Consider the following 26,454-nt stretch of genomic DNA (forward strand, 5'->3'; position numbering starts at 1 on the left):
CAGCCATGCTAATCAAAAATTGTCTCACCTAAACATGTATAAAACGCACCATGTTGCTTACAATTATTTCCACTGTGGTTTATTTCTGAGTAATCTGAATCATTCTTGCGAGAATCTATAACTTCAGGACAAGGTTTTCTGTATTTTTTTAATCTGCTCAAAAATAGGTATACCCACAGTTTCAGCTACTTGTTCATATGTATTTTAGCCCTGTCTTTCCAAAAGTACTTGCACCTGAAGTCCAGAAAGTGCTTGCATTTAGAGCCTTTGAGGAAAAAAAGATCATTTATGTGTATTATTTTTGATACTATATATATACAAAATTTAAATCTCCTTACATTTACATTTCCTCAGTTTACAAGTTCCCCCTCCCCCAACTTACATAGCAACTGAAAACTTCCTCTTGAGATTACTTAAATCTGTTCTCTGCACAGATACTTCATTAATGAGTTTACCAGAGATGTTGTAAACATTTGATGGAATTCAAAGTAATCTGCAACATATGACAGTCCCAGAGATTACTCTATTCCCCCTTCTTTCTCTCCAAATCCTATTCCTTTTTAAACTGACATCAATTTTCAAGCCCTAAGAAAATCTCTGAAATTAAAGAAATCAAAAGAGATACCATGTCATTTCAGATAAGACTGCGTTCCAGTGTGCAGACGTATTGGGCAAGAGCTGGTTTGTTATCACTAAATTAAAACCCTCACAAGGAAATGAGTATTTCAGAATATAAATGTGGGTGCATCCCATGACTTTGGAAGCTGTAACTATAATTCTTAGTCTTTTCAAAAAGGTATTATGAATATATTTGAATTACGATGTCATTAGTGTCTAGGAGCAAACCAGTGAGACTGTATTTGGATTGAGAAGAAATCACAGCCTCAGAAATCAAATACTGGAGAAATACTTCTGAGACACAGTCCCTAAGTTTCACTAGCTCTGTACAAGCACAAGCAACTCTTGTGTGTTCCCCAGTGCTCCTCTACATTCTTGGGGGCTTCTCCATCTCTAATGTTTTAGAGTAGTAGCAAAATAGTCTTAAAGCTTTCTTAAAGACTTGAAGCAAGCACCCATTTTATACTTTCTTGGGTGAAAGATGTCGAGAGAGGAAGATGTTAAGAAAAGGAAGTAGGAGCAAGAGATACAGTCACTTGTTATGTTACGGAGGGGCTATGGCTAAGACTGAGGACACAACAGGTTAAAGAGAGTGCTTCGTCCTAGGAGGTATGTGGCTAATCCCAATATATCATTCAGATAAATACTAGAGATTTCTTCCCTCAAAACTAAGGGCTATATAGAAACCTTTACAGTTCAGCATCATCTGCCATTCTTCAAACTTTTTCAATGTGTGCGTGTGTTTTCTTTTTGACATCCTGCCACTTGGCTTCCTCCTGCTCCTCCTCCAAGAAACAGAAACATCTCCTTGAAGGACTGAAGCTCTCTGAATACAAATGCTAAAGCTGAGCAAATTTTTACTTTCCCTCAGATACTGCTGGATGCAGGTTTTGGCATACTCCAAGATAATCAGTTCTTTTAATTTTTAATCAGTGTTGATGATCTCACAGCAATTTATCCATTTTAATCAATGCAGGTTGTAAACAGTCAAAGTAGATTAAGCAGATGAAAAGCCTGCTGGCTTACCAAAGCTTTGCAACAGTGATTGCTAAAGGACAACATGAGCCCCAAAATAAGTATTTTAGGGATCAAATCATTTTATATTGGTGTTTCTGTGATACCTACCAGGAAGGAGTTCATATTGAGCACTTTACAAACTAACCCAAATGATTCTATGATTCTAATTACTATAATCTATTTAAGAAAATAGAGAAATCTGAAAGAGACCACTTCGGTCAATGAGCCTGCCGCATTGCAACTGCAGGCACCAGATCAGACAATCTCATTCATAAACTTTCTGAGCTTCATCTCAGAAGTAGTAAGATATCAGAATCCTCCCTCCCTGCTCATACAGAGAGTGTCCCTCTGAACTTCCCTGTCTAATTGGTATGAACTTTCAACTTCCAGCCTTCTCAAATTAGTTTGTCCTGTCTACCAGATCTCAGGGTAGCCCTACACCTTCTCTCTTAGTGAATGCTAGATCTAACTCACCCTTCTTGAACATGAATGTCAAGATAGAGAGAACAGGAGGCTACAAACTGAAGTGTGAGGAAACAGCAGACGAAACAGAACATGAGAGAGTAACAGATATCCTCCACTCCATTGCTATCATCTTTCCTTTTGGCAGAAAGACTTTTTTTTGTTGTTGGGTTTTTTGTTCAGGTGGGGAAAGGTAGTTGACTACAGTCACCTCGAGTTTGCATGAGCCTATATCCCTGCACCGTTTGGCTCTGTAGCAGAAACTAGGCAGTTTTCACTGCCAGTGCTGCTTTTCAGGTTTGCTCTAGCAGTGTCTGAAAGGGCTGAAAATTCTTCTAAACAGTGACTGTCAGAGTATATGCAAGACAAGAAGACACAACTGTTCTTTTGTGAAAACTAGCCTCAAAAGCAGTATGAGAGAGACAGAGAGCTTGCAAAAGGAAAGGGGAGAGGCAGGCAGGCAGGAAGACTGAAGAATAAAAAGCTGGTCTTTTTGTTCATTCTGTGACAAATCTGTATCCTCAGAAGAAACATGTCATACTGCATTTGGAAGAGTGCTATACACGTGAATTTTTAGCAGAGAATACAGATTTGGACAATGTGTTGAGAGGAGATGGAGCTACAAGTCTGACTACTGCCTCCGGAAGCTTGTATCATTTGTGTCAAGAAAGCACAGAAAATCCTCAATCCAAATAAATGTCTAGGCTGTCTCACACTTGCTCCTCTGTTAGCCCTCAACACAAAACACACTATCATGGAAGGAAAAGACCAGCTTAGAATTAGTAAAGAAAATAAGGCAGAAAAAGGAACACTACAGACAGTGGAAAAGGAACAAAGAACAAAAATCAGGAAGTTGTCCTTGTGCCATTTGTATCCTCTGGACAGCCCTAGTCCTCCTAACTCCACAAAGATACAGGGGAATGAAAAAAGTACAGATGCAGCCATAAGCATGACAAAGATTCCTGGTGTGGAAAGACCTCTGGCTTGGAAAAACATGCAACTGAGGGCCAACATGAGAGAGGGCTCTTAAAAAAAAAATCCCAAGCAGCACAGAAAAGAGAACAAGTGGGAAATGGCTGTTCATGGTCACTTTCAGTATAAGAACTGTCAGGCAACAGCTTGAAAGCAAACTAAGAGAGATACTTTTTTGTGCAGCACACAGCTGCACTGCAGACTCCTCACTACAGAACGTCATGAATGCCAAAACCTCACATAGCTTTAAAAAAAGGACTGGACAAAGCAATGGAGGAAAAAAAAAAGTACCTGTAAAGGGCAAGAAATGCACTAACATCCCACCATTTTTGTTTTACAGAAACACCTGATCGTTGCTAGAGGCCAGCACGTTTCCTGGGAGAAAAATCACCCCAAGCCTCTCTTGGTTTCGTACTCGGCCTCTGCATGGCTGCAGCTGGCATCAGGACACTGGACTAGAGAGGGCTTTGACCTCACCTGCAGTTCATATGTTCATGCCATTATCCCAAAGTTTGTTCTCTTTTGTGATCAACAACAGGGGGATTAAAAACACCCTTGGATTTCACTCCTAATGCCCATCTGCAGAGGTCCCCTCGCTCATCTCTCCACTCCTTCTCCACAAACCAATGTACCCAAGCCCGGACACAGCTGTGCAGCTGGCCAGCATTAATGAGACTAAATTTCAGAAAACCAGCAACTGTAATTATTAAATTGCTAAATCTTTTAATAGCAGCCTCACTGTTTAATCTCAGTACATTTTCAGATGTAAAAAAATTCCTAAGTCCCAAATAATTAAACATGCAATGTGTTTCAACACTTCTGCATGAATAGCCTTAGCCTTTGAACCAAACCTGCACAGTTTCTAAACACTTGAACTCTTTTACATATGTTTGAAATCATCACGTTCAAGCATTCTTGGGAAATGAGCTTCAAAAGGTACAGGATACAAGTTAATCTGACCAAAACACTAACTTTAAAAGAGGGACCCTTACACCTAGCCTGCGGTCAAATTAATAAAAGGCAAGCCACAGGTATTACACATTTCCTGGGAGTTCTACCTCCAACCCCTCACCACCAAGTAACCTCTCTGCTTTTCATCACGCTTATTTCTCTTTCTTCCAGCCTTTCATTGTTACTTTTCTTCCCTCGTTTACACGTAGCTTTCATGCAAGACATTACCTATCAAGAGCCAAGAATTAAACTAGCAGCTCTCACAGAGTTCCTCACTGTGTACTCCCGTATTTGCACACAATAATCTGTAGAGTTGAATGCAGAGCGCACTCATCAATTTAAAGTTCATGCTAACAGCAATAGACATAATGAATATACTTAAGAACTATAAAACAGCTAGAAACTCCCTGTTCCCTCTCCCAGCAAAACAATCAGTGGGCACCATATAGCATGTGCAACACACATTAATTCTCTCCACACTGCTGTTTTTGACTGAAACCAAAGCAATTCTGTGATGAAATTGGACACATGGTACACATACTGCCTAAGATCTGGCACCCTTTATCATCTCTTAAATTAATTATCCTGAATTAATTACCCGACAAGCTTGAGGATCAGCCTAACTCAATTTGTGCATACAGTTTTTAAACAGACAAGCAACAGTCCTACAGGACCCTGCTAGTGTCCTTTGGCGTTCCACGCTCGCTTCCCAAGCGCTGTCGTCTGCAGTACGGCAGTCGTTATAGCCAGGATGAACACAGACTGAATTGTTACAGGACCTATTGAATGTCTTTCATTAAAGCTGACAGGTGAAGGATCAGCATTTCATCACGATTTTCTCTTAATATTATGCTTATATGATTCTTAATATATTGCACTGAATATTCCAATATTGATCTCCAGATCCATCAACTGCACAGCAGCTCCCTCGGAAATACATTCAACTCTCCTGTGCAAACAGATTCATGTAACAGAAGTTTCTTGGCTAAAACTTAACCACAAAAAACACTCCTTTCTCCCCCCCCCCCCCCCCCCCCCCCCCGACAGAATCTTGGATCTAAAATGCAACATAACCATCACGGAACATGTCAGACAGGGAAAGCTCTCCAAGGAGACAGTGAAATACGAGAACAGGCTTCCTCCTCTTTCTACAGCTCAATATTCAGTATCACTTTACTGTCACTTCACAGTGCTTTAACCAAAACCTGAGTAAAGGCTAAAAGCAACACAAATCCTAAAAACAGCACACAACAGGAAGTTCAGAAATGCAAAGTCCCAAGCACTGCGCCTTCCACTCATTCAAACTTTAGATCCTACCTTCCTCTTTCTATTTCCATTACTCACTCTCCTTAAAGGCTGCAACTGTAGTTGCAGTGAACATTGAACTCTTCCCTTCTCCAGCAAACAATCCTTTTCTTCACATTAACGCAGAACCAGGAATATAATTTTATTTCCATCACCTCACAGTTGAGGATCCTGTTTACCAAAATATCTTCCTGATACGCACTTTGCAGTATTTTTGGACTCACTTTATTTTTCAGCGTATCATAGCTAAGTCATTAAAATGTCAGAATTTGTATGTGCAGTTACATTTGACTTCTATTGTGGACAAATAACAGGCTTTCATACATTTGACAGTACTTAGTAAAATGACTCATGCTGCTTCATTTCAAGTAAAGCATTGGAAGTAGAAAACACACTAAATGAATGGAGATGGACTTGTCAGCATTTGCTAGGAAAGAAGTTGCAGGAGGGTGGTAGAAGAACTGCTGCAAACAAAAGGCTGCCATGCTAACCTGTTAGTGGATCCATTGTAGCAGTAGTTTGGAAGGAAATCATAATTGAGTTCCCAAAACACATGAAGAGTGATTCTTCCATAAGGGGCTGACACATTGTGATTGGCTTCTCTGAACATGGCATCAAAGCTGTCCAAGGTCATATATCTACTCAGAAGCTTGTGAGTCATTTTGTTTACCTCTATCAAGCCATCCAGCTCCTACAAAAAACAAGAGGAAAGAAAAATGAGCAGTGCATTTAATAAAATGGAGAAACTCAACAAAGTACATAAATAACCTTGACTGAATAGAAGACTAGAAAGAAGTCAAAATGAACAATTGACTCTCCCCCAGTCTCTTACTTTAATGATAAGAGCTGGCAAGAATCAGTGCTCTCGGGATTGTTTTGTAACTATCTCCCACCGAAACCCTCTGAGACTTTAAGGGTATTCATTAAATCGGTCCACACTGCAGATGGGTCTCACACACAGATCTGTGCCAACTCTTTTTCCACTGAGCAAAAGTTAAAACTCCAACATTTAAATGGGGTCAGACATAGGCCAAGAAGGATCCTCTGCATTTCCTACTTTACAAGCTATCACAAAGTAATTTCTGCTCAGTAGGGCAACTGGTGAACTAGCTTTTGTAGTAGTACTGGTAGGGATAACATCACATTTATCATAAATCCTTCTCATGGTTTACTCCAGCAAAGAATGTACTAAGATGCAATGAAAGACCAGACCAGACATATAGAAATGTTGTGAAGGTATCGACAAAATCTCTAGCTGCAGAATACACAACTATATATGAGCACTGCCTTTCATGATGTTTCTCTTCTTGACAAGAAATTCCTAGTATGGTTCCTGGCACTTTAAAATAAAATAAAATAAAATAAATCCACCTCTGACATCAGACACTGAAAACATCAAACACAAAGAACACAACCTCTCACTCCAAAAAAACCCAAGCACTGCTTTTAAAGATTGTTGTGCAATGACCTAGTGAAGGAATGTCTAGTGGCTTTGTTTAGCTGCGCATCAAACTACGGGTTTGTACTTCGCATACAGTGCTGTCAGATTTAACTGCTCCATGTTTCAAAGAATTTTCAAACCTGTGAGTAACAGTTACTTTAAGGAAAAAGAAAAAGAACCACTATGATTGTTATTACAGTATTGAATCCAATCTGAGGGAAAAAAAATAGCTCAATCTTTTAACTACCTTCATTTAATTTATTTAGCTTAAAAAACAGCAGAAATTACTGATTAGTTAAACTATTAGTATCAGTTTCTCACTGACGAAACCAAGCAGTTTTCAGCAGAAATTATTTTGCATAAAACAAAATAAAGGAGAAAAAAAAAAAGGAGCATGGTGGAGGGACAACACCTTAGCCCTGCCACTTTCTAACTCAAGAAAGAGTGAGAATCTGTGACCTAAGAAACACATCATCAACGGTTTCTGTTCACCTAGCCACTAAGAAAATCCTGCACATAACAAAGAAAAACTACATTTCAATAATTCAAAGGTTATAACACCAAGCGCTGAAAAGTCAAGATGCTCAGTATTTGATTTATCTTCAGTAAAGAATGAAATTAAATCAAGGTAGTTAACTGCATGACAAAATCTCACTGGTAAAAAACTTATTACAGAAAGACAAATGGTAAACTTCCTCGCATAACTCTCAATTTATTTTTCCTTCCAGCATAACTGAATGTGTCTGATATTTTTCTTGTTGACTGCATATTTACTTGTCAAATTCATGCCGTCTGGAAATAAAATTTGGTTTTTAGCATTTTAATCAGGAAACTAACTCAAAAAGACACTTCAATATTGCACAGATGCTCTTCTTCCACAGGCACAAGTCAGATCTCGTTCCTCCACAAAAAAATTATTTTTGTCATGCTACAAAACCAAGCTGCCTGGGTAAATAAACTCATTTTGATTCTACCAGGCACAAGGCTGTTTTGTCGTGGTCTGCAATTTATCTATAAGCACAGACAGAAGTGGGCATTTACAGAAATTTAAATCACAAGAATGCTCATTTTCTTTGTTTCCTCATGGCTCCCAGTATATGCCTTCTCTACAGGTGATGTTTACACCTTACTCCCAATGCCCTCGGTTGCTGCAGGGCAAGGAATTTTTTTTTCTGGGCAAGGAAAGAACAAGATTCTCAGTCTCAACAGGACTGGGACTTGCACAGTCCCACGTACAGCAGCATACTCCAGAGTACTGCATCAGGTCAGGCCAAAGCACTGTTTGAACAGAGATGCAGGTTAAGGCATGGGGAGAAAAAAAATCATAGCACATCAGAATTAATGAAGTCCACAATATACTACAATGGCAACAGAGGATTTGCCAGTATAATTTCTGATGTAGCTGGAGGTGACTAAAAGAATGCCTTTTGCAAGACTAAGCTGCTTCTCTGGTATGAGGTTTTGTCAATCTAGACTTAGTAAATCGGACAAACTTCAGCCATAGCATTGTATGATTTCACACTTACAGAAAAATTAAAACAAAACATCAGAGGGAAAAGTTTTGTTATTTTTCTAATAAGACTGCTTAAATTATTTCCCATTTATATATATTTAACTAAGGTTAAGGATAAAACAAGTTTGCCTATTAGTCATTCAGCCTCTTCTCTTTTCAGGAGTGACTGTACAACTATTCAACTATTTGCTGAGAGAATACTTAGAGGACTTCTAGCAAAGCCAGAGAAACCTTTCTTGCTTCTGCCATTAAAAAGCAAATACAGATTTATAATGGGAAAAAAAAAAAAAAAAAAGGCTAGATGTCTATCATTCTCAATGCAAATAAAAGAAATAAAAATTAAATTAGATTAAAATAAATTAAATTAAAACAAAACAAAACTAGCATCTAGACCCCAACTGCAGTGTTAGTGCTCTGGCAAAACTTCAACACAACACTCACCACAATGGAAGTCAAATCCTCACTTTCAAATCGACCAATTGCCAGTTCCATTGACCTGTACATGGCTGCTGAAATTCGCTGAGTGATCAGTCGGTTCAGGTCTATTGACCTACCAAGAAGCTAAAGAAAAAAATGCTATGAAGTTTTGAACTGAAAGTCAAATTATGAGACAAGCTGTAAAAGGACTATGAAACTCCACTGATTAACAGACTCTCACGTGGTGAACTTGCGTTCCAAACACACAGAAACAAAGCAGATGGACAAAATTTAGAAATCCATGAACAAATGAGGTACTACAATTTACATCCCAATTCTCACAAAAAGAAGTAAAATCACATTTTGCATTTACATCTAAGTATTTATCCCAACATTTTATGCTTCCATGATATTGTGCCGACAACATAGTGAAAACTGGTGAAAGACATTACCAGGAAGACAACGCTACCACATGTGACATTCCTATTTGGCTTGTGTTCGCTTAACTGCAACAGACATTTGCATTAAAACAGGATCTTTTAAGTTTTTTTCTTAATTTACTCCTTCATATGACAAAAAAAGCTCATCTCAAATGTCAGTTATGCCACTTAGATGACAGAACATAAAGCACAGAAAGAGTTTTATATACCTACATAAATCAACACTATTGGAAGATTGCCAAGCAACTCGAATACAACAGAGTATGAGTGAACTCACTTGGACATGTCTCTGTTTCAGCAGTGTCTCGTAGCGGTTGGACTGTAGCAACTGAATGGTTGCTCCCTGATTCTTGCATTCTGAACGTAATCGTTTATCCAGAAGCAGGCTATGAAGAAAGGAAGAAAATGCTTAGAGTACATTAGACAACAAAGCAGAGCAGAAATGCATGAATAAAAGTTCTCACTACTGGAATAGCTACCTGCCAGCCATTGCCTTGTAGTACGCAAATATTTGGTCTGCCAGCTTGTAGACAAATTGGTCAAAACATAGGTTTACCTTGGGGGGGAAAAAATTGTGTGTTTAGAGATACTTAAAATTAAAAGAGGGGAGCTTATCCAAGACCTCCCACTGTTTATCAAACATAATTAAGAAAGTTAATGCATCCAAATTTCCCAGTACAAGAGAAGATGACATTTAGTTTTCAGCATTAATGTGAGGCAATTTGCACAGGTCTACAGGTTTCCTCACAACATGTCCCCCAACCAGTTACCCATCTTCTGGTCTTTCTTCTCAGTTTGTTTATTATCTCCAACTGTTCTGAATCTCTTATAATAGGTCTTGGTCTTTAGCATCATTTTCACATTCAGACTATTTTTCTCCAGTAGGTAAGGTTACTTTACCTCTGCCTCAATCTCATCGTAGAGGAACTGCTTCTTAAATTTAGTAAGTGCATAATGAGCACTGTCATTATAAAGGTCCAAAGAATACAGAACATACCTGAATGAAAAAGAATTAAAAAAAAAAAAGTTACATGTCTATAGAAATTATGATTCTTTAGGATAGTGCAGTCAAGATGATGTAAGCCAGTCAATATTGTAACCTACATGTGGTTCATGCAAACAGGATCATTTTTTTATTTGAGTTTATATAAAAAGTATCACAATTTCTCCTTTAAGAAAGTGTTTTGTTAGTTAGAAAGTCTTTTGTTATTTCAAGAAATTGTGTAGATAAGTTTGCAGTCCGAAACTTGTTTTCTCGATGTAGCTTTCCATCACAATGGAACAATGTTTTTACCACTATGCATTATATTTGACATCTTTGAGGAGTAAGTAAGGAGAACTCACTCAGGGAACAACATATTTGGCTCGTGCAATGATACTTATATGAAAGGGTTTGTATTTCAATTATTCACTTCAAAAAGAAAACTTTGAGAATCTGGAAATTGGCAAATGTAAGAGGAAAATTTTATAAAGGTTTAGAATACCTTCTCAGTGACTGCTTGTTAAAACCAATTAAAGCAGTAACATTGTAATAAGGAATGGCAATCATTAAGAATAATCGTTCAGTGGCAGAGCACAAGTAGGTCTTACTCCATCATTGATGCCTCTTTGGTCTCCAAAATATGGTCTGTCAGAATCCAAGGCATGGACATCTCAATGGGAAACTGGATTCTTCTGCCCATGGTCAGCTCTAAGAAGAATTCCCTGAACCACAGCTGGGATAGATCACAGCATTGCTGCAGGGTTTCTTTCAGAATAAATAAGGAAGAATTACACTTCTTACAGAAATACATCAGGAACAATACAACTGTGATTCTGATGATGCAACGTGAAACAAAAAAAGCAGGCGTGAGTCACTAGAACTATACCTAGGCCAAATATGTAAACCAAATTCAAAATGTAAAGCCCATGGCTTTTTCAAAGAGTTTTGAACTCCACGTTGGCCCCCAAAGTGGTGCCTTATTACAGAAAAAAGCGTGGAAGTGGATCAGACTACCAGTTAAACAGAAAAACTATGTACACCAGGAAAGGGGGATTTCTAGTTTAATTTCTCAGTTGGGGGCTGAGAAAGCCGTACACTGAACTTGGGAAGCAGCAGGCGAAAGAGACAAAACTGTACCGGATCCACCAGTACCATCTCTCCCTCTGGAGGACTGAATCGCTCCACACATTCCTGTTGATTTAGATGGGCAGGAAATGACAGACAGACACATGAAGGAGGGATTAAACCAAAAAGTTTCTAAGGCCACTGTCAAGGACGTGGAGGTGTGCTTCCCACCTCTCCAGAAAACACTCGGCACAAGCTTTCTTTTGCAGAAGGCTTGAGAACCAAAATGGGAATGAACATTTTACATTAAGATCTTCTGAAGACCTTTTGAAGTGCTGTTGCCCAGTAGCATTATGACTGACATTAACAGACTCCCCCTTCTCTGAGGGTAAAGGAGTCCGGTAGCAAAACAAAAATGAAAGACAACACAGCATGGTGATGACAAAGACTAAATACATTCAATGTCAGTAGGTGAATTCTTTAGGACAGCATGTTTCCGATTACAATTAACTGAATAGTAAGAGTAGTGAAATGACATCAAATTTACCACAACAGAGAATTTGTCTCCTCTGTAGTTAAAACAAAAAACAAAAAAACAAAAAACCCAAAACACAAAAACTACTTCCTTTTTAAAATTTCAATGTGTATAGGCTTATTTGTCCCTTGTTTATATAAATAAGTACATAAAAAAAAAATAGAAAAGGGAGGTAACAATATGAAATTTGACGCATTATAAACAAATGTATAACAAGTCAAAATAAAAATCCCACCACAATACTGAATATCACGTCTCAGAAAAAGTTTGGACAGACCAAGTCTTTTGATAAATAAACCAAAGGTAAGTTGACTTAGGCAATCGGAAACATTTTCCAGGTCGTGTTAGAGGTGTTAGGACATGCTAAGCTGGACACTGATCATCTACATATCTTACCACTGAAATTTATCAAATGAGTGTAGAAGAAAGACTCGCGATGGAATTTTTCTATGTCCAATATGGTGGGCCCCTCAAGGCTACTTCTCAAGGTTTTCTTGGAACCACTTTTGTCAGCAATGAGGGACTCTAACATAGTTCTCACCATGTAAAGCTGTATCATTAAAGGAAACAATTGTGGTGGAAAGAGGGGGGAAAAAAGGAAAATACACATGGTACATTAGTTGAGCAACACTGAGAATTACTATCAGTAAGCGACTGCTCCACTTCAAATTGAAAACTGGCACTGTGTGGGTAAAAGCCTTTCAGGCGAGAGGAACAGATGCAATGCTAGCCTACACACCAGCACAAATGCCTACCCATGCCAAGGGGACCTCCACTGACACTTAGCAGCACACCATTTGCAGTGGAACAGTTCACATCACCACAAAAAGTAAAAGTAATAAGTAATGTCTTACCACCAAAGTTTAAAAGAGGCGGATAGATGTAGGACTGCCTCAGAAACTTGTGTGTCACATGCAATAGCTTTTCCAATCCCAGAGACTTGAGCTGCTTCAACAGCTCAGCAGAGTTTAAGGACTCTGTCATAGTGCGAACCATGTAGAGCTAAAAACCAACAGACAGGGGCAGGCAGGGAAGAGAGAATCCGTTAATAAAAACACATGGGTAAATAAGGAAGGGGAAACAGAAGCAGAGAAAACGTGTTAGTTTGTTAAAAATGAAAAGCAGCACAGTAAGCATGCAGAGGAGGACATACAGAAAGGTTTCGTCATTCAGAATAATCACGGCAATCCGGTGCTTCCTCAAGCGAAGGGAAAAGTTCCCGTTCATTTCAGAGGATGCTCAGAGAGCCATTAGCTTCTCAAATGATTTTGCAAAGATTTCCAAGTATTATCAATTCATACGTAGCCATTTTAGAACTGCATGAAACTGAGAAAAACCTATCTAAAATCGATATATTTGACCTCCCTTCCTCCTGTCAGCCGAGACAGACAAGTGCGCCAGCCCAAGAGCAGAAAAAGCAGACAGAACCACGTACTCTAAACAGCCTGTTGCAGCTAGTGAAACAAAGCCCTTAAACATACCAAGCACAGGAGAAGCACACTGGTGGTGATATTTAATTTTTTTTTTCCCCCCAGAAAATTAGAAATCAAAACATTTTTTTCCAATTCCCAAAACAAAAATCTTCATTAAACCCATCTTACCACAATTTAAGCAACTTTTTATTACCCAAGATTATTATCCATACATGCTCTCTTCCCCACAGATTTTAGGTATTAAAAGACTGTCTTTACAAACCACAGTTGCCTTCAATTTTTCACCCAAAGTGCTCAGTACCTCATTTTCTCAGATGAGCTATGAATACCAGACCATACACTCTCCAAACAAATCCACAAAGAAAATAAAAAGATAATTATATGGAGATAACAAGAACGAGCATCTAGGTATGGGATTTCAATGACTACCACAGAAAACACACTTGAAATACCTCTTGTTTTAGTGGCAGCAGCAGATAAAATAGATTTTAGGGAGCAGTTTTATCATTCATTACTGAACAGTAAGAGGGGTCTTGTCAGAAGTCAAACATTCTCCCATATTTCACAGGCAATCATTTATATTTTAAACATATTTTACAACTACATAGACATCTATTGAATAATGGGATTTAACAAAAAAAATCCACCAGCCATACCAGAGATGGGAGTCAGTGAAGAAATAATTCAAATAGTTCAAAAATATTATTTAAAAAACATTAGGAGCTCAATGAGAAAATATTTCTTCCCAGGAAGTCAAATTAAAGAGATTGAACACTTGGAAAAATTATGCATCAGAGTAGAAAGTAAGAGCAACCCAAACAGAGGATTTTGGTTAAGTATATATAATTTTGTAAATATAAATCTAATCAGAGTAGATTTTCAGCATTAAAAAAAAACAAACCAAAATGCAATTTTTAAATAGTTCAGGCCAGAGAGAAAACATTTCATGCAATAATTGTTGACAGATATCACAACCACCAGACAGGAAAATACCTGAGTGCTGGAGGGTCCCACTGCACGCCTTGGGACCTTGATGTCAAAACCACTTTTGGGGTCCTTCTCTCCCCTTAGAGCTGGGTCATTGAACGGCTCGTGACCCGCTTCCCAGTCACAGACTGTCTTTCTGATGGCCTGCAAAACACTGAACACAATTCACACTACTTCAGACCGGCACGCATCCAAGTGCACTGGTGAGAACATTTTACTTTTTTTAAGCACTCTTCCACAAGCACAGAAACCTTGCAACAGCATTCGGGAGCTTGTGGTAACTCAGAGCAACTGCAAACGATTTCACCAATAACTTCAAGAATGCCACATCCACGAAACAATCGCTCCACACTGTTTATCAAAAAGGATAGTCCAGAGCCCTTCTCCTCTGTCAGAAGAAAGTTGACCTCTGAAACTGGTTCACCAGAGACAAAAGTCACGTGTCAAGAATTCACCTCTGGGATCCTTAGCAAGCACATCAAGCCATTTTGTTCTCCTAAACCACAAAAAGCAGATTATTAAATCAAACCAAAGCAGATTATTAACCAAACTAAAGAGAGACAATTCCGGCTTGAAATGAAAAGAAGCAGCAGAATTCCTGTTCCCAGCAGAACTCCAGAATTCAGCTGGAATTTATACAAACAGCTTCATACTTCTAACTCCAAATACTGAACTAGACTTCAGGTACTTGTCAGAAACACAGCCAGCCATATCCTGTGGCGTGCTGAATGATCAAGCAAATGTCTCCTCCCAAATCTAAGCAGGTATGAAAGTAATACTTCGCTATTTCATGAAAGTCCCTGGGACAAAAAGAGTCTCCCTGAAAACTTGATAATGTGGAGTAATTTGTTTATTTTTAGCTTATGACAGTGTTTTTGTGGCAGTCAGAGCACTTAGCAATAGCCTAATTAGCCAAAGACTTTCACCTCTAAGAACTTTGCAATGAAATGTGGGAGTAAACAAGCCAAGATTAAAAGCAAACAATTAGAAACAAAAAAATAAGGTCAGGAAATGCCACCAATCAGTGTGGGCAGATGGAGCACTTGGAAGAGAAGTGTAAGGCTTAATAAGCCAAAAGCAGCAGAAGCTGAGAAAGAAGGCAGGATGCTAAGAGGGCAGAGATAAGACTATGTAAGTGGGATGTAAACATGAGACACAAGGAGAGGAAACACTGGAATCATAAGGAAGGTGGACAGTAACACCTTTCTTCAAAATAAAAATATTAGTCTTGCTTTCAATATTACAGTACTTATCTTTCCTTAAAATAAAAATAAACTACGGGGAACAAAAGAATTCCTGTGGTAGTCCTAAGTGGCTCAAGACAGCCTGGACTCTCACCATAGCCATGTTGGCAGCCATTCATTCTTGACTTCAGAATTCTTCAACTTCCAGTACATATTCAGTCAAGCTAACTTTGAATACCAGACAGACTAGGAGGGGAGTACAGACTTAAAGAGGCAAAATTTAACAGCTGTGCAATTCTGCAACAAATTTGGTAAGATTTGCGGGAAAGAATGTAGGAGAAGATGAAAACAAGAATGGTACCTCTGAATGACATTTTTCTTCTTTTTAATGGCTTGTCTTAACGGCTCTCTAAGCGTGACCTGGGCAAAGTCCTGAAGAGCTGCATAAATGGTATGGCGAATGGCATGATTGAAAACACTTTCCATCCTTCCCATCAGCACCTGAAGACCTTTGATCATGGCAATCACCTGCAAAAAAAAAATATTGTGTATTTTTCTTATTTTATTTGTATAATTGTTCAAAAATCCCTTTTTTAAATACAGAATATGAGAAAAGGGGAATTAACAAGTTCCAAAAGATAAAGGATAGTTTTCCTGTGCTGCTCCTACATACTGAATGGAGGAAAACACGCTCTTTCAGAGCCAACACAGGGCATGCACTGCCTATAGAATATGCTTAGAGAGAATGTTCTCCTTTGTATAGAATTAATCTTTGGAAAATCCCTGTAAAAAAAGATTTACCTTACCTCAACCAAAGCAAACTTCTCCTCACTAGTATAATTGTATCTTGTTGCTCTTTCATACTCTTCTGCATTGTCAGGACAATCTTTATTAGAATATTTGTCAGTTGGGTGTACCAGCTTCCACGAATACTGCAGTTCACGCAGCAGAATAGGGAGAAAAAAGATGAGGGAAAAAAGAAAAAAAAAAGGCCTGAGAAACACAAAACATAGCTGGACACAAATAACATGCTTTAAGAAATACTCCAGTGTTTTCAAGAATATCTGAAAAATATTTGGTACTATTCTCAAAACCTGCATAAATTCTGAAACTACTATCTAGTGGAAATGCCAAACAATAATTTGCCTAACAAATTTTCTTGAAAGCCAGCGATCCTGTATTAGCTCAAAAAATGCAATTCACACTCAGCAGGTAATGCACTTCAGGGTATTTTTTACTGAGCAAATGCTAGTGTAGGTATAAGTTTCTTCTCCACTTCAAGCACGAGAAACACAGAGAGACCTCAGAGCGTAACAAAAAAATCCATCACACCCACACACAAAAAGAGAAGCTTCCAACTTGGCCAAATATTCACATTTAGAATTCAAAAGACAGCTGAAAAACTACACAGTTTGGGGGGGGGGGTGTGGGGGGTGTGTTAATGTTTACTAGGCTTAAAGGTGTGGAAATAGCTGTATTATCTGTGACAGTGTCATCTGTACAGCATGCATTTCTCTTAAATACTGCCTTTTCAGTCACTGCAAACACAGCTCAAAACGTTCCTGAGCGGTGTCAGGCTGATCAAATATCCATCAGGGTACATCTAGTGAAAAATCCTAGTCACATTCAAATACAATTTTCTCACAGTTTGAGTCCAGCGAATAGTAAGGTCTGGTTGACATTACCTTTGCATAAGGGTTAGATTACAGAGCAATATAAATTTGTCTACTATAATGGATTAATATTTGCACCAATTAACCTATGGCAAAGCAGAGCATCTCACCTTGCAACCTAAGTACTACAAAGAGGACACTGGGAAAATTATTAAACAAAGATGAAGCATTTGGGGGCATTAAGTTGACAGGGTTAAGCTGGATATCAAACATATGCTGAAACTTTTTATCTGAACATGACGTATGTGACAAAGTTCATGGATACTGAGTGAATGCAGAAGACAGGTAAATAAGTAGCATACTCCAGCTCAAAATAAATTCTCAGTAGGCGGATAGGGAGAAGGTGAACACGAACTTACATGAGGAGTACTTAAGGGAATCCATACAAATCAGAAAGACAAAGAAAAGCAGTGATAACAGGCAAAAAAACTGCTGTGGTCCTCAGAGAAAGTTTGTTCTGGAACTGGGAGGATAAAAACAGAGCTAAGAACAAGAGACTTTCTACAGAGATATAATAAAATAGGAAGATTGTCACTGTGAAGAGAGAGCCTGAATGCAGCAATTTGCAATGACAGAAATAAAGGGAGTGAGTCTGAGAGTTGCAGAGACCAGGAACAGATGACAGCAACCTCTCTTAAGAAAGAGAAAAGGAGAACAAGATTTTCACCATAAAATACGCTGTTGATTTAAACAGGAATAGGATAATACAGGAAAAAGCATGACTCATCTACTGGCTTTTAAAAGAGGCAGTTAAAAATACAGAAGAGAAAGAAAACTGGGTCTCTAGCTATGCCCACTGTGACTGCACTGGATTCACACAGTGCAAATGGCTTGATGCTCCCTCAGACATCAGAGGCAGAGGAGGAGCCAGCCTGGCTTCTCTCATACAATACGTCATCTGTTTCAAGCCTTCCTAGAACATGCTTTGGTGCAGGTAAGACATGCAGCTTTAATCTAAGTGTCTGCAGCATAAAAAGGACTCCTGCATCCTCCTCTTCAATTTCTGCCCTAAGCAGTTTCTTATTGGAAAAAAACAGTCACTTTTCTAACTGGCATCCGTTTTTAAAAAAAATTATTAAAATATAGAGAAACAACTCTGCAGGTTCTTTATTTCCCCTCCCTCATCTCCTCTCAAATTTTCCTTTCCCCACATTTACTTTCCTTTTGACTAAAAGCCTAATCTAAAGCAAATGGGGGCCTTTTCGTCCATTTTTGTGTCTTTGGTTAAGACCTTACATGCTTCAATTTACTAAGCGATGATGTCTAAACATAGCCAGTTGAAGCTGTTCTATCACCTCCTGTGTGGCTGCATGTTGGTATGGATATTTCTAACAGAATATGATCTTAAACAATGTTTAGAGGAAAATAATGAAGTCTTAGTCTACATAATGTACGTATCAAGAGCAACGTAAAAACATCTGGTCAAGGCTCACAGGTGATCACCTATCCATTAAATATAACAAGTTGAATGCACTCTATGAGACTGTACATGCTACTGGATCTTCAAAGCAGCAACATTACTCCTAGCCTCTGAGAACTTCATGTGCCTTCCTCTGAGAACGTGGTTTGGAGCAGGAGGAGAAAAGGAGTGAAGGAAGAAGGAAGGAAGGGAATTAGGGGAACAAAACACAACACACATTTTTCATTCCATTAAAGCAAAGCCTGTCCAACCTCACCACACAGCCTCTTTTTCATCTGCTTTTATTCCCCAGATAACATACCACTTCCATGACATGTGCACTCCACTGGGAGAGAAGCTGCAGGCCTTGGAGAGAGAGATCAAAGAGCTTCCGATACTCCGCATCTGTTTTTTGAGCTTCCTGTCGACCAGATCCAGTCACTACCTAGAACATTATTAAACAACAACAAAAAAAAACCCAAACCCACATCAGAACATGTTGTATTCAGCATCCGTAGCCAAATTTCTACATAGATTTTTTTTTTAAGCATTAAAACAGCATCATGTACCAACACCTGCATTAATATCAGCTTTTTCTTCTAGACACTTACATAGTTAAACTTCACAGATTTTGGTCAAGTGATGGAAACCACCGGTATCCCTAATCACCAAAATATTGTTGCAGACGAATTCAGACACTAATTATATATATGTTATAGTTTCTATGTATGTATACATGTGTGTATACATGTGCATTTCTTTCCTTTCTTTTTTTTTTTTTTTGTAGCTAATCTCTTAACTTTTAGTTTCATTTAAACTGCTATGAGCACCTGTTTGGAGTAAGGGCTAGACAACCTATTCCAAAAGAGTCATGCCAAAAGTTCTAGGATATATATCCTAGATAGATAGATAGATATAAGCAGAAGACTACTGTAGTTTGTATGATGTATCATTATTATTTTAAATTTAAATAGTGTAAATATCATGCAGAGACTGAGTACTAGCCCTGCAGCCAGCTTTTCTTGACTCAGGTGATCAAGCTTTGTCATTTACCTAGCCTGAGGTTTACCCACTCTTCAGATATTTAACAAAAACTGTTAATCAGTGATGTGAAATTTGCATGAATAGCTCTAATCCCACACACCTCACTGTTGCTGTAACGAGCCAGTTCTGATATGAAACGCATATGATCTTCTCTGATTTGGATCATCTGCTCACATATATTGTATTGGGGACTGCTGCTGGAAGATGTGCATGTCCATCTGTTTCAGACGACAAAAAAACCCACCTAAATCAGTTTAGGCAATAAACAGCACAACTGATACTGCAAAGAAAGACCTACAATGCATGACTTTTTTTAAAAAATCTTCCTTCTCCTCTATTTGAGGCCTTTCCTCTCCTCACATCTCTACCTCTGACCCTGCACAATCCATTACTGATAGATTGCCCTTCTGAGTTCAAACAGCACTTCTTCCAAGTCTTAAAAAAACCCCTTTTTTCTTTTCTTCTCTGTATTTTTTTACAGGCTGCTGCTATGAAATACAAACCAGCATCTCTCTTCAGGAGCATACACTTTGGGACAGGAGCGAAAAGTATTGAAAGGCAGGGCAGAAGTATAGGTACAGGCTGTAAGATACATCTAGCTACCTTCAGATTGTTTTTTGTTATTCTTGTTTAACTATAAAAAGCCTACAGTATGCTCCCAACTATTAAAAAAAAAAGGCATTATTAAATACTATCAACATGTTATCAAGAGGGACACAAAAGACATGCTACCAAGAATGTCATGTTAAGTAGCCTCATATTTTTAGTAGCTCAGTAGGCCCACTGCTGTTGATTTTCTCTTAGCAATTACATGCAGGTTATGTGATTTTTCTGCAGGAATTAAAATGCAAAGCACTACATTCTAAATTCATGTAACTGCATGGAGGAAAGGTCTTGGAGGAGCACAGAAACGTTCACTAAAACAAAGCAATAACCATAAACCATGGAACCATTTATGTAAAAACTGGCTGCATTTTCCAGCCATTTTGCTGTATTGCACACCTGGCCAAAAAAAAAGAGGGGGAAGACAAGCTAAGTTGCTGCTCCATATACAATATACACATGCCTATTTACCCATGCACTACTACTGCTCACCTTGCTTAGTAAAATCCTTCATTTCTTTTAAAGAAAGTTTCATATTTAAAGGAAAAAATAAAAATGAAATTAGTGTAAGATAAAATTCTTTTCCTCCAACTCAGGTGATAACAAATGTCACAGATGCAAGAATGAGCTCAGCAGCATAGAAAGGTCTTTAAACAACCTGTTTCTTTAGATGTATTTATTACGTGAAGTACATTAATAGTAAAATACCCACACCAAAATGTAGACCAAGGCAAAAATCCTATTAAAGTAATTACCACAGACACACAGACTAACGTGTGATTATGAAAATACACTCCAAGGGTCTGACCTTCCCCAGCCCAGATGCTCCCCTCTTTGTTTCCTTCTCCCCCTTACCTGGATTTATTTTCCTCATAATGGGCACTGGTCTTAATGTATCTTGCAAGTTCAATCTGCATGTCACCAAACAGTGGGACAACCTGCAACTGCTGTACACAGGGAATAAATCAGATTAGATAAATTATTAAACACGAATCTTAGAGAAAGGAAACCATTATTTACCCATATGAAAGTCCAAAGTGATCCTTATTCTATTTAATTATATTTACAACGCAAGGGGAACTATCTTTAAAATCTCATACTAAGAAACATATCTCTTAACCAACCTTAAAGAACTTGTCTATCTTGGCTAAATTTATCCTTTTCTTTGCATCCAGCTTATAGATGTTACTGACACTTCCATCCATCAGGTACAATCCAAAGCCCATAACCTGAAAGAGAAAAAAACCAAACCTCTCTGCAAAAGGACCTCAGAGGTAAAAACCTGCTGCAGTAAGACCATTCTTCATGTCATATACTTGTTTGTATAAATGTTTAGCATACAAAAAAATCTCACTGAAACTAGAGTCTGGCTATTTTTAGACAGGTTTTTTTTTTCACTTCTATTTGATTAAAATTCTGTATGTGCAAACTGATCTGTAACAGAATTTTAGATCTAACATCTCTGAGCTATTGCTTTTTATGGCTTTCAGTGCATCTCTGAATTATACACTCAAGAGCTCAGAAACATCCAAAAAAAAAATCTAATTACATTTTGTCCATGTTATTCATTAACATAAAGTTATAATTCAGTATTTACAACAGCAAGAGCTGAGCATCAGCAACTTAATGTGTTCTAAGCATGCATTTACCAAACAAAAGGCCTAAATATGAAAGACCCGTTGCACATCCCTGCAGACAGAATGCAAACATTCTAGAGTTCACGTATTGTTTCATGATGCTTCAGTTTGGTTCTAATAAACAGAGCTCTTCAGAAGTTAAACACTGAAGAGACTCAAAATATTTGCCATGAGGCAAATTTTCAGTTCTTACTCTATACCTTTTTTCCAGTGCAAGACACGCAGCTGATAATATCAACCACACTTCATGTTGCCCAGCACCCTCTTATTACATGTACATATATATTCCAGCTAACTAATCTGCTTACTAACCCTAATTTTAAGCTGCTGCTTCTCTGAAATCTTGGATACACCAAAAACACTTTGATACCTCCAAAAGCCTTTTATACAATTTGCCACATATCTAAAACTAAAACATAGTAGTTCCCTTCTGTTGTCATTATACTTCATAGAAACACAATTCCATGGAACTGGTTTCCTAACAAGGCTGCAGTTCAATTGGGTCAACTTCAATTTATGAAAAACAAAAATGGATTAGAAACTTTCTAAATAGATTTAGCATGTAATAAAATAAAAAGACAATGGAGAGAGAAAAGAAAAGAAAAATGAATCATTTGAGTTATTTGGTTAATTTGCTTCCTTTTTTTTAAAAAAAACCAAACCAAAACCCCCAAACAAACAGGAATTCAAACATCTGTGTCCTGCCTCAGCCATTCTTTTTAAATTTTGTACCAAAAAGAAACCTACTTTCAAAAGCATATGTTTCTCACTGGGCGTTAGATACATTTTGTTTTCATAGTAGTCCACACACAAATTCACAATATCTGCAAGTAGCTCTTCATAGCCAACGATCACCTCCAACTGCTGCTGTAAAGACTGGAAAAAAAAGAAGAAAAGGATATTAGTCAACTAGTTATATTCCCTGGGGATCAACAGTTACTACCAAACTGCAAGAGTTTTATTTTAAGAGTTTTGTAAAGCATTAGGTACTTTGCAAAAAGACAAGTAAAGCTTACTTGTGTTATCTTGTTGTGGTTTGCAAGGAACATGGAGAGGTTCTGGGATTCTTGAATGGACTGAGGATCTGCCATTTTCCGCAGGAACTGAGCAGCTCTTTGAAAACAGAAGAAAAAACAGTATTTCCCTTCAGCGGGACTGCTTGTAAGCAAATCTGTCCCCTCTCAATAGAAACATGCGCGTCCCCAAATCTGCCAGGGGAACTGTAAGGTGTCAGCAGATCTTTAAGTTGCCAGTACAATGGCGTATCATTCACTGCTTGTACAGGACTGTCAACCTTGGTGCATAACCCACCTCCAAACTCCTGAATCAAGCAGAAAGAGAACTTGGCAGACACAGCCAGTACTTTTTTGCCACAGCTTTATAAAAGTGAGTTATCTAAACACAGGCTATGGACTCAACAAATCTCTGCCAAGAGCCTGTTTCATAAAAGATAAAGGGAAGGCTTTTTAGGAAAAGAGCTGAAAAAAAAGGTGAAAGTTCACTGTAAGAGAGATATGGACTTAATTTATCCCAAATTAACTGTTTTCCAATCCCAAATCCCCCACTGCACCCTAGTTAAAAGACCCAACCCAACCCAAAAACCATTGGGTATATCCCTCAACTGATGGGGGCAGCAATGGCTCTGTAGACCCAAGCCACACAACAACCCAGGAAAAGTCAGCCTTCCAGAAAACAGAGTTTGTCCTCCAGAAGCACACCTCCAAAGAAAAAAAAAAAAACACAAACCAAATAAGTTTAAGAGGTCTCCAGGCACAACAGCAACTACAAAAGGCAACTACTGGTAGAGGTAGAAATTAAATCTCATGTAAGTGGAAGCAGCATAGATAAAATTGGCTAGTCACTGCCTGAATGGTTTTCTTTATGAAAGACCACAGATGCCACAGCTGGCATAAAGACTGTCTTCCCCTGCTGCTCTGACCACCGTGTTTGACAAAAGATACCTGATACCATCTGGCAGCTCAAGCCCAAAACTTGGCCACTGATATCCCACCCTCCTCCCCTCCCTGCTACACCTGTGCTCACAACGAACTTGAACAGCAAAGCTGAAATGTCTTAAGAACAAGTGTAACAACTCTCAGCTACAAATGTCAAAAATGGATGCCAAAAATAGAATAGAATAGGATAGGATAGAATAGAATAGGACTGGCACAAGCAATCAGAAAGCCAGTTTCCTCTCAAACTTAAAAAGAAAAGCTTTACTGAGCAAAGTATATTCATTACATTTAGCGTACACCAAGACAGAAGTATTTGACAGCTTGGCATTAAAAGGCAAAAGAACCTTTTGCTGCTGGAAGAACAGCATAAAGAAAATAGATTTACTCAACTGCCTAACTGCAGTCAATGCATCCCTAGTTTCAAGGTAATCTGTCCCACACGTGAACAGACTACTTTCGAAGAGAAAGCTGTCAGAAAAAGAGCAACTGCTGCCATCTCGTGGGAGGCCTGTATCCTGGCAGCAAAACCCCGGGTCCTGTTGCTCCTTGCCACTTACCGCTTGTAGGCTGAATGGTCGTTCTTCACGCTGCACTTCATATTTTTCAACTCATCCAACACCGCAAACATGTTGATGAATTTGCCCAGCGTGATCAGGTATGCTTCAGACACAAAGTCCTTCCTCCTCTCCGCATGGCACAAGCGTCTCACCTCCCCACAAAATCGTTCAATCGCGTTTCTCTAATGGGGAAAAAAAGAGAAGAAACAGGGAGTAAAAGCCATGACGTTTCCAGGAAAAAAGTTTCATCGTGTAACTGTAGCTGGTGCAATGAAAAGTGCCACTGAAGCAGAAAAATGTTTAAAGCATGCAAGGCTAACAAGGCATCAGCACAGGCTCTTCAGCTCCACCTCTGTGTACTTGCTGCATGCTACAAGTGTCACCAGTGATTTTTGCCACAGAGCTTGCCTCGCACAAGAGCCAAGGGTCTTCTTTGCAGATTAAAGTCATAAAGTTTAAAATCCCTTTGAAGCAAGTGATTTCGTGCTTTTTAGTGAGAAACTGTATATGCATTAAAAGGCAGATTATAGGTATAGATATACCTATAGATATAGATATGTTCCCTTAAAACAAAAAAATTCCACAGCACGCTACATGCCAACTCTTAAAATCATGCTAGCACACGTTTATTTGAGGGCTTATTTCCAAGCACACATCAGGGCCATTTGAGACGGAGATTACAAGTACAAAAAAGACAGCAACTTCGAAGGTAAAGAGGAATCTGTTCTGACTTTAGACCACTAATCTCCTTGAATGAAAGGAGACTGTTTGTAGTCAGTAAGATCTGCCAGTTGGGACGACGACAATACTACATTTCATTCAGTCTCCTCTTCCTGTGTGCTCCGGGGCTCGCAGGCTCTAGCTGCTCCGGCTCCCTCTGAATAATGCCTGGAAACATCCTCAGTCCATTGAACCAAATGGCAACTTGCCAGCACGGGAGGAGAAAGCAAGACAGACTGCTATTCTCCAGCACCCGTGTAGCTCGGGTGGCTGGTAGGTCACAACAACTGGGTTAGCTTGCCTGAATTATGAATTTCCATAGCAAAGTTGCACCTGCTGCTCTGGCGTTCAACTTGTGGATCCCTCACTCCCCAACAAATGGTTTCTGTGCTGAGATGCTTTCATGTATACATGTGAAACATATTATATTTCTATTTCCTTCCTAAAGTGGCAGAACTGTCCCCATGTGCTGTGTAGGAACCATATGCAACTACCTTTGATTTTATGCTGAAAGTCTTAATGGAGATCACCTGAAGTTTTTAAGATAGGTATTAGAAATTCTGCCCTTCTGTGAGACAATACGGGTTTTTTTTCAAAGTATAATGACTAGGTTCAGTATCTGAGCACAGAACATCAAGCATACAAAATAGGAATATAAAAATACAAGCCTACTGACAAATTTTGTTTCCATTCCTTTTACCTGAAAATACATAAAATTCATCAGTTTTGTGACTTCTGGCTCCAGAACTTCCACTGTTTTCTCATAAATTTCTACTCTGTTAGGCTGCTCGTTGCACTTGACCTGAGGACAATTAAAGAGATCATTACACTTGGAACTTTTCCTGATAAAGCCTCAGAAACTAAGATCCCCAATGACAACTTGAGAAAATGTATTATCATCCTAAAGAGACAAACTTAAGGCATAAATTGCTGGTTTGGGTAATTTTATGCTAGTCTTCTAAGATTAACTGTGTGTGTTTAAAAAAAAAGAAAAAAAAATCTAATATTTTTCTCTCTATTACCTCACAGCAAATAATTTCGTTTTCAAACACCTCTGTATGGTTAGGACAATATTCTTTCCACATTATTAAGCCACTTGCTGAAAGTCATGCACTAAAATAGGGCCAAAACCAGAAATTAAAACAGATTACCTGATTTCCACTCTAAATATTTAAACCACACGATAAGCCTTCCTTGCATTTCAGTACAAAAATAATTAAATTACAAACTCCTTATAAAGCAGGCAGGTGTCAGCTCATGGTTATAATTTTGTTCAGTTTTCTGATGCATCTTAACATTCTTCCCACCCCACCCCTGTACAACCATTCCCAGACACTTGAGGCTGCCTGTGGACTTCTCACCTATTAAAGGGTTTTACTTCTGTCTACAGATCAATAAAACACTGCGTAGCTCTGACATTCAGAAAATTACTACCTAGGACGTCTAGAAACTTAAATGTTTAACCTGAATTGTAATTATTACATGCTATGCCACCTGTTAAACCTGTTCTGAACTTAAGTATTAAGTTGGGGGGAGTCTATTCT

The 26,454-nt window shown here is 38.5% G+C and overlaps 1 protein-coding gene across 2 annotated transcripts in view; it reads right to left on the reverse strand.

Moving 5' to 3' along the window:
• The window catches only part of CYFIP1 (cytoplasmic FMR1 interacting protein 1), a 79,641-nt gene that overhangs the window by 31,988 nt on the left and 21,199 nt on the right, over positions 1 to 26,454 (reverse strand). The window contains exons 5-22 of one of the 2 annotated variants that reach the window (XM_050915484.1): positions 25,611 to 25,712; positions 24,191 to 24,372; positions 22,695 to 22,791; positions 22,426 to 22,554; positions 21,166 to 21,270; positions 20,897 to 20,988; positions 19,539 to 19,656; positions 18,717 to 18,839; positions 16,129 to 16,254; positions 15,684 to 15,850; positions 14,145 to 14,292; positions 12,115 to 12,268; positions 10,727 to 10,883; positions 10,037 to 10,133; positions 9,616 to 9,692; positions 9,414 to 9,522; positions 8,721 to 8,840; positions 5,817 to 6,016 (exon numbers count right to left, since the gene is read on the reverse strand). In XM_050915484.1, coding sequence (XP_050771441.1) covers positions 5,817 to 6,016; positions 8,721 to 8,840; positions 9,414 to 9,522; positions 9,616 to 9,692; positions 10,037 to 10,133; positions 10,727 to 10,883; positions 12,115 to 12,268; positions 14,145 to 14,292; positions 15,684 to 15,850; positions 16,129 to 16,254; positions 18,717 to 18,839; positions 19,539 to 19,656; positions 20,897 to 20,988; positions 21,166 to 21,270; positions 22,426 to 22,554; positions 22,695 to 22,791; positions 24,191 to 24,372; positions 25,611 to 25,712 — 2,303 coding nt within the window. Of the gene's footprint in view, positions 1 to 5,816; positions 6,017 to 8,720; positions 8,841 to 9,413; positions 9,523 to 9,615; positions 9,693 to 10,036; positions 10,134 to 10,726; positions 10,884 to 12,114; positions 12,269 to 12,572; positions 12,721 to 14,144; positions 14,293 to 15,683; positions 15,851 to 16,128; positions 16,255 to 18,716; positions 18,840 to 19,538; positions 19,657 to 20,896; positions 20,989 to 21,165; positions 21,271 to 22,425; positions 22,555 to 22,694; positions 22,792 to 24,190; positions 24,373 to 25,610; positions 25,713 to 26,454 lie in introns of both variants that reach the window. The other variant, XM_050915485.1, reaches the window with a different exon arrangement.

This window comes from Gymnogyps californianus, chromosome 1, assembly GCF_018139145.2.
Source record: "Gymnogyps californianus isolate 813 chromosome 1, ASM1813914v2, whole genome shotgun sequence".
Classification (NCBI taxonomy): domain Eukaryota; kingdom Metazoa; phylum Chordata; class Aves; order Accipitriformes; family Cathartidae; genus Gymnogyps; species Gymnogyps californianus.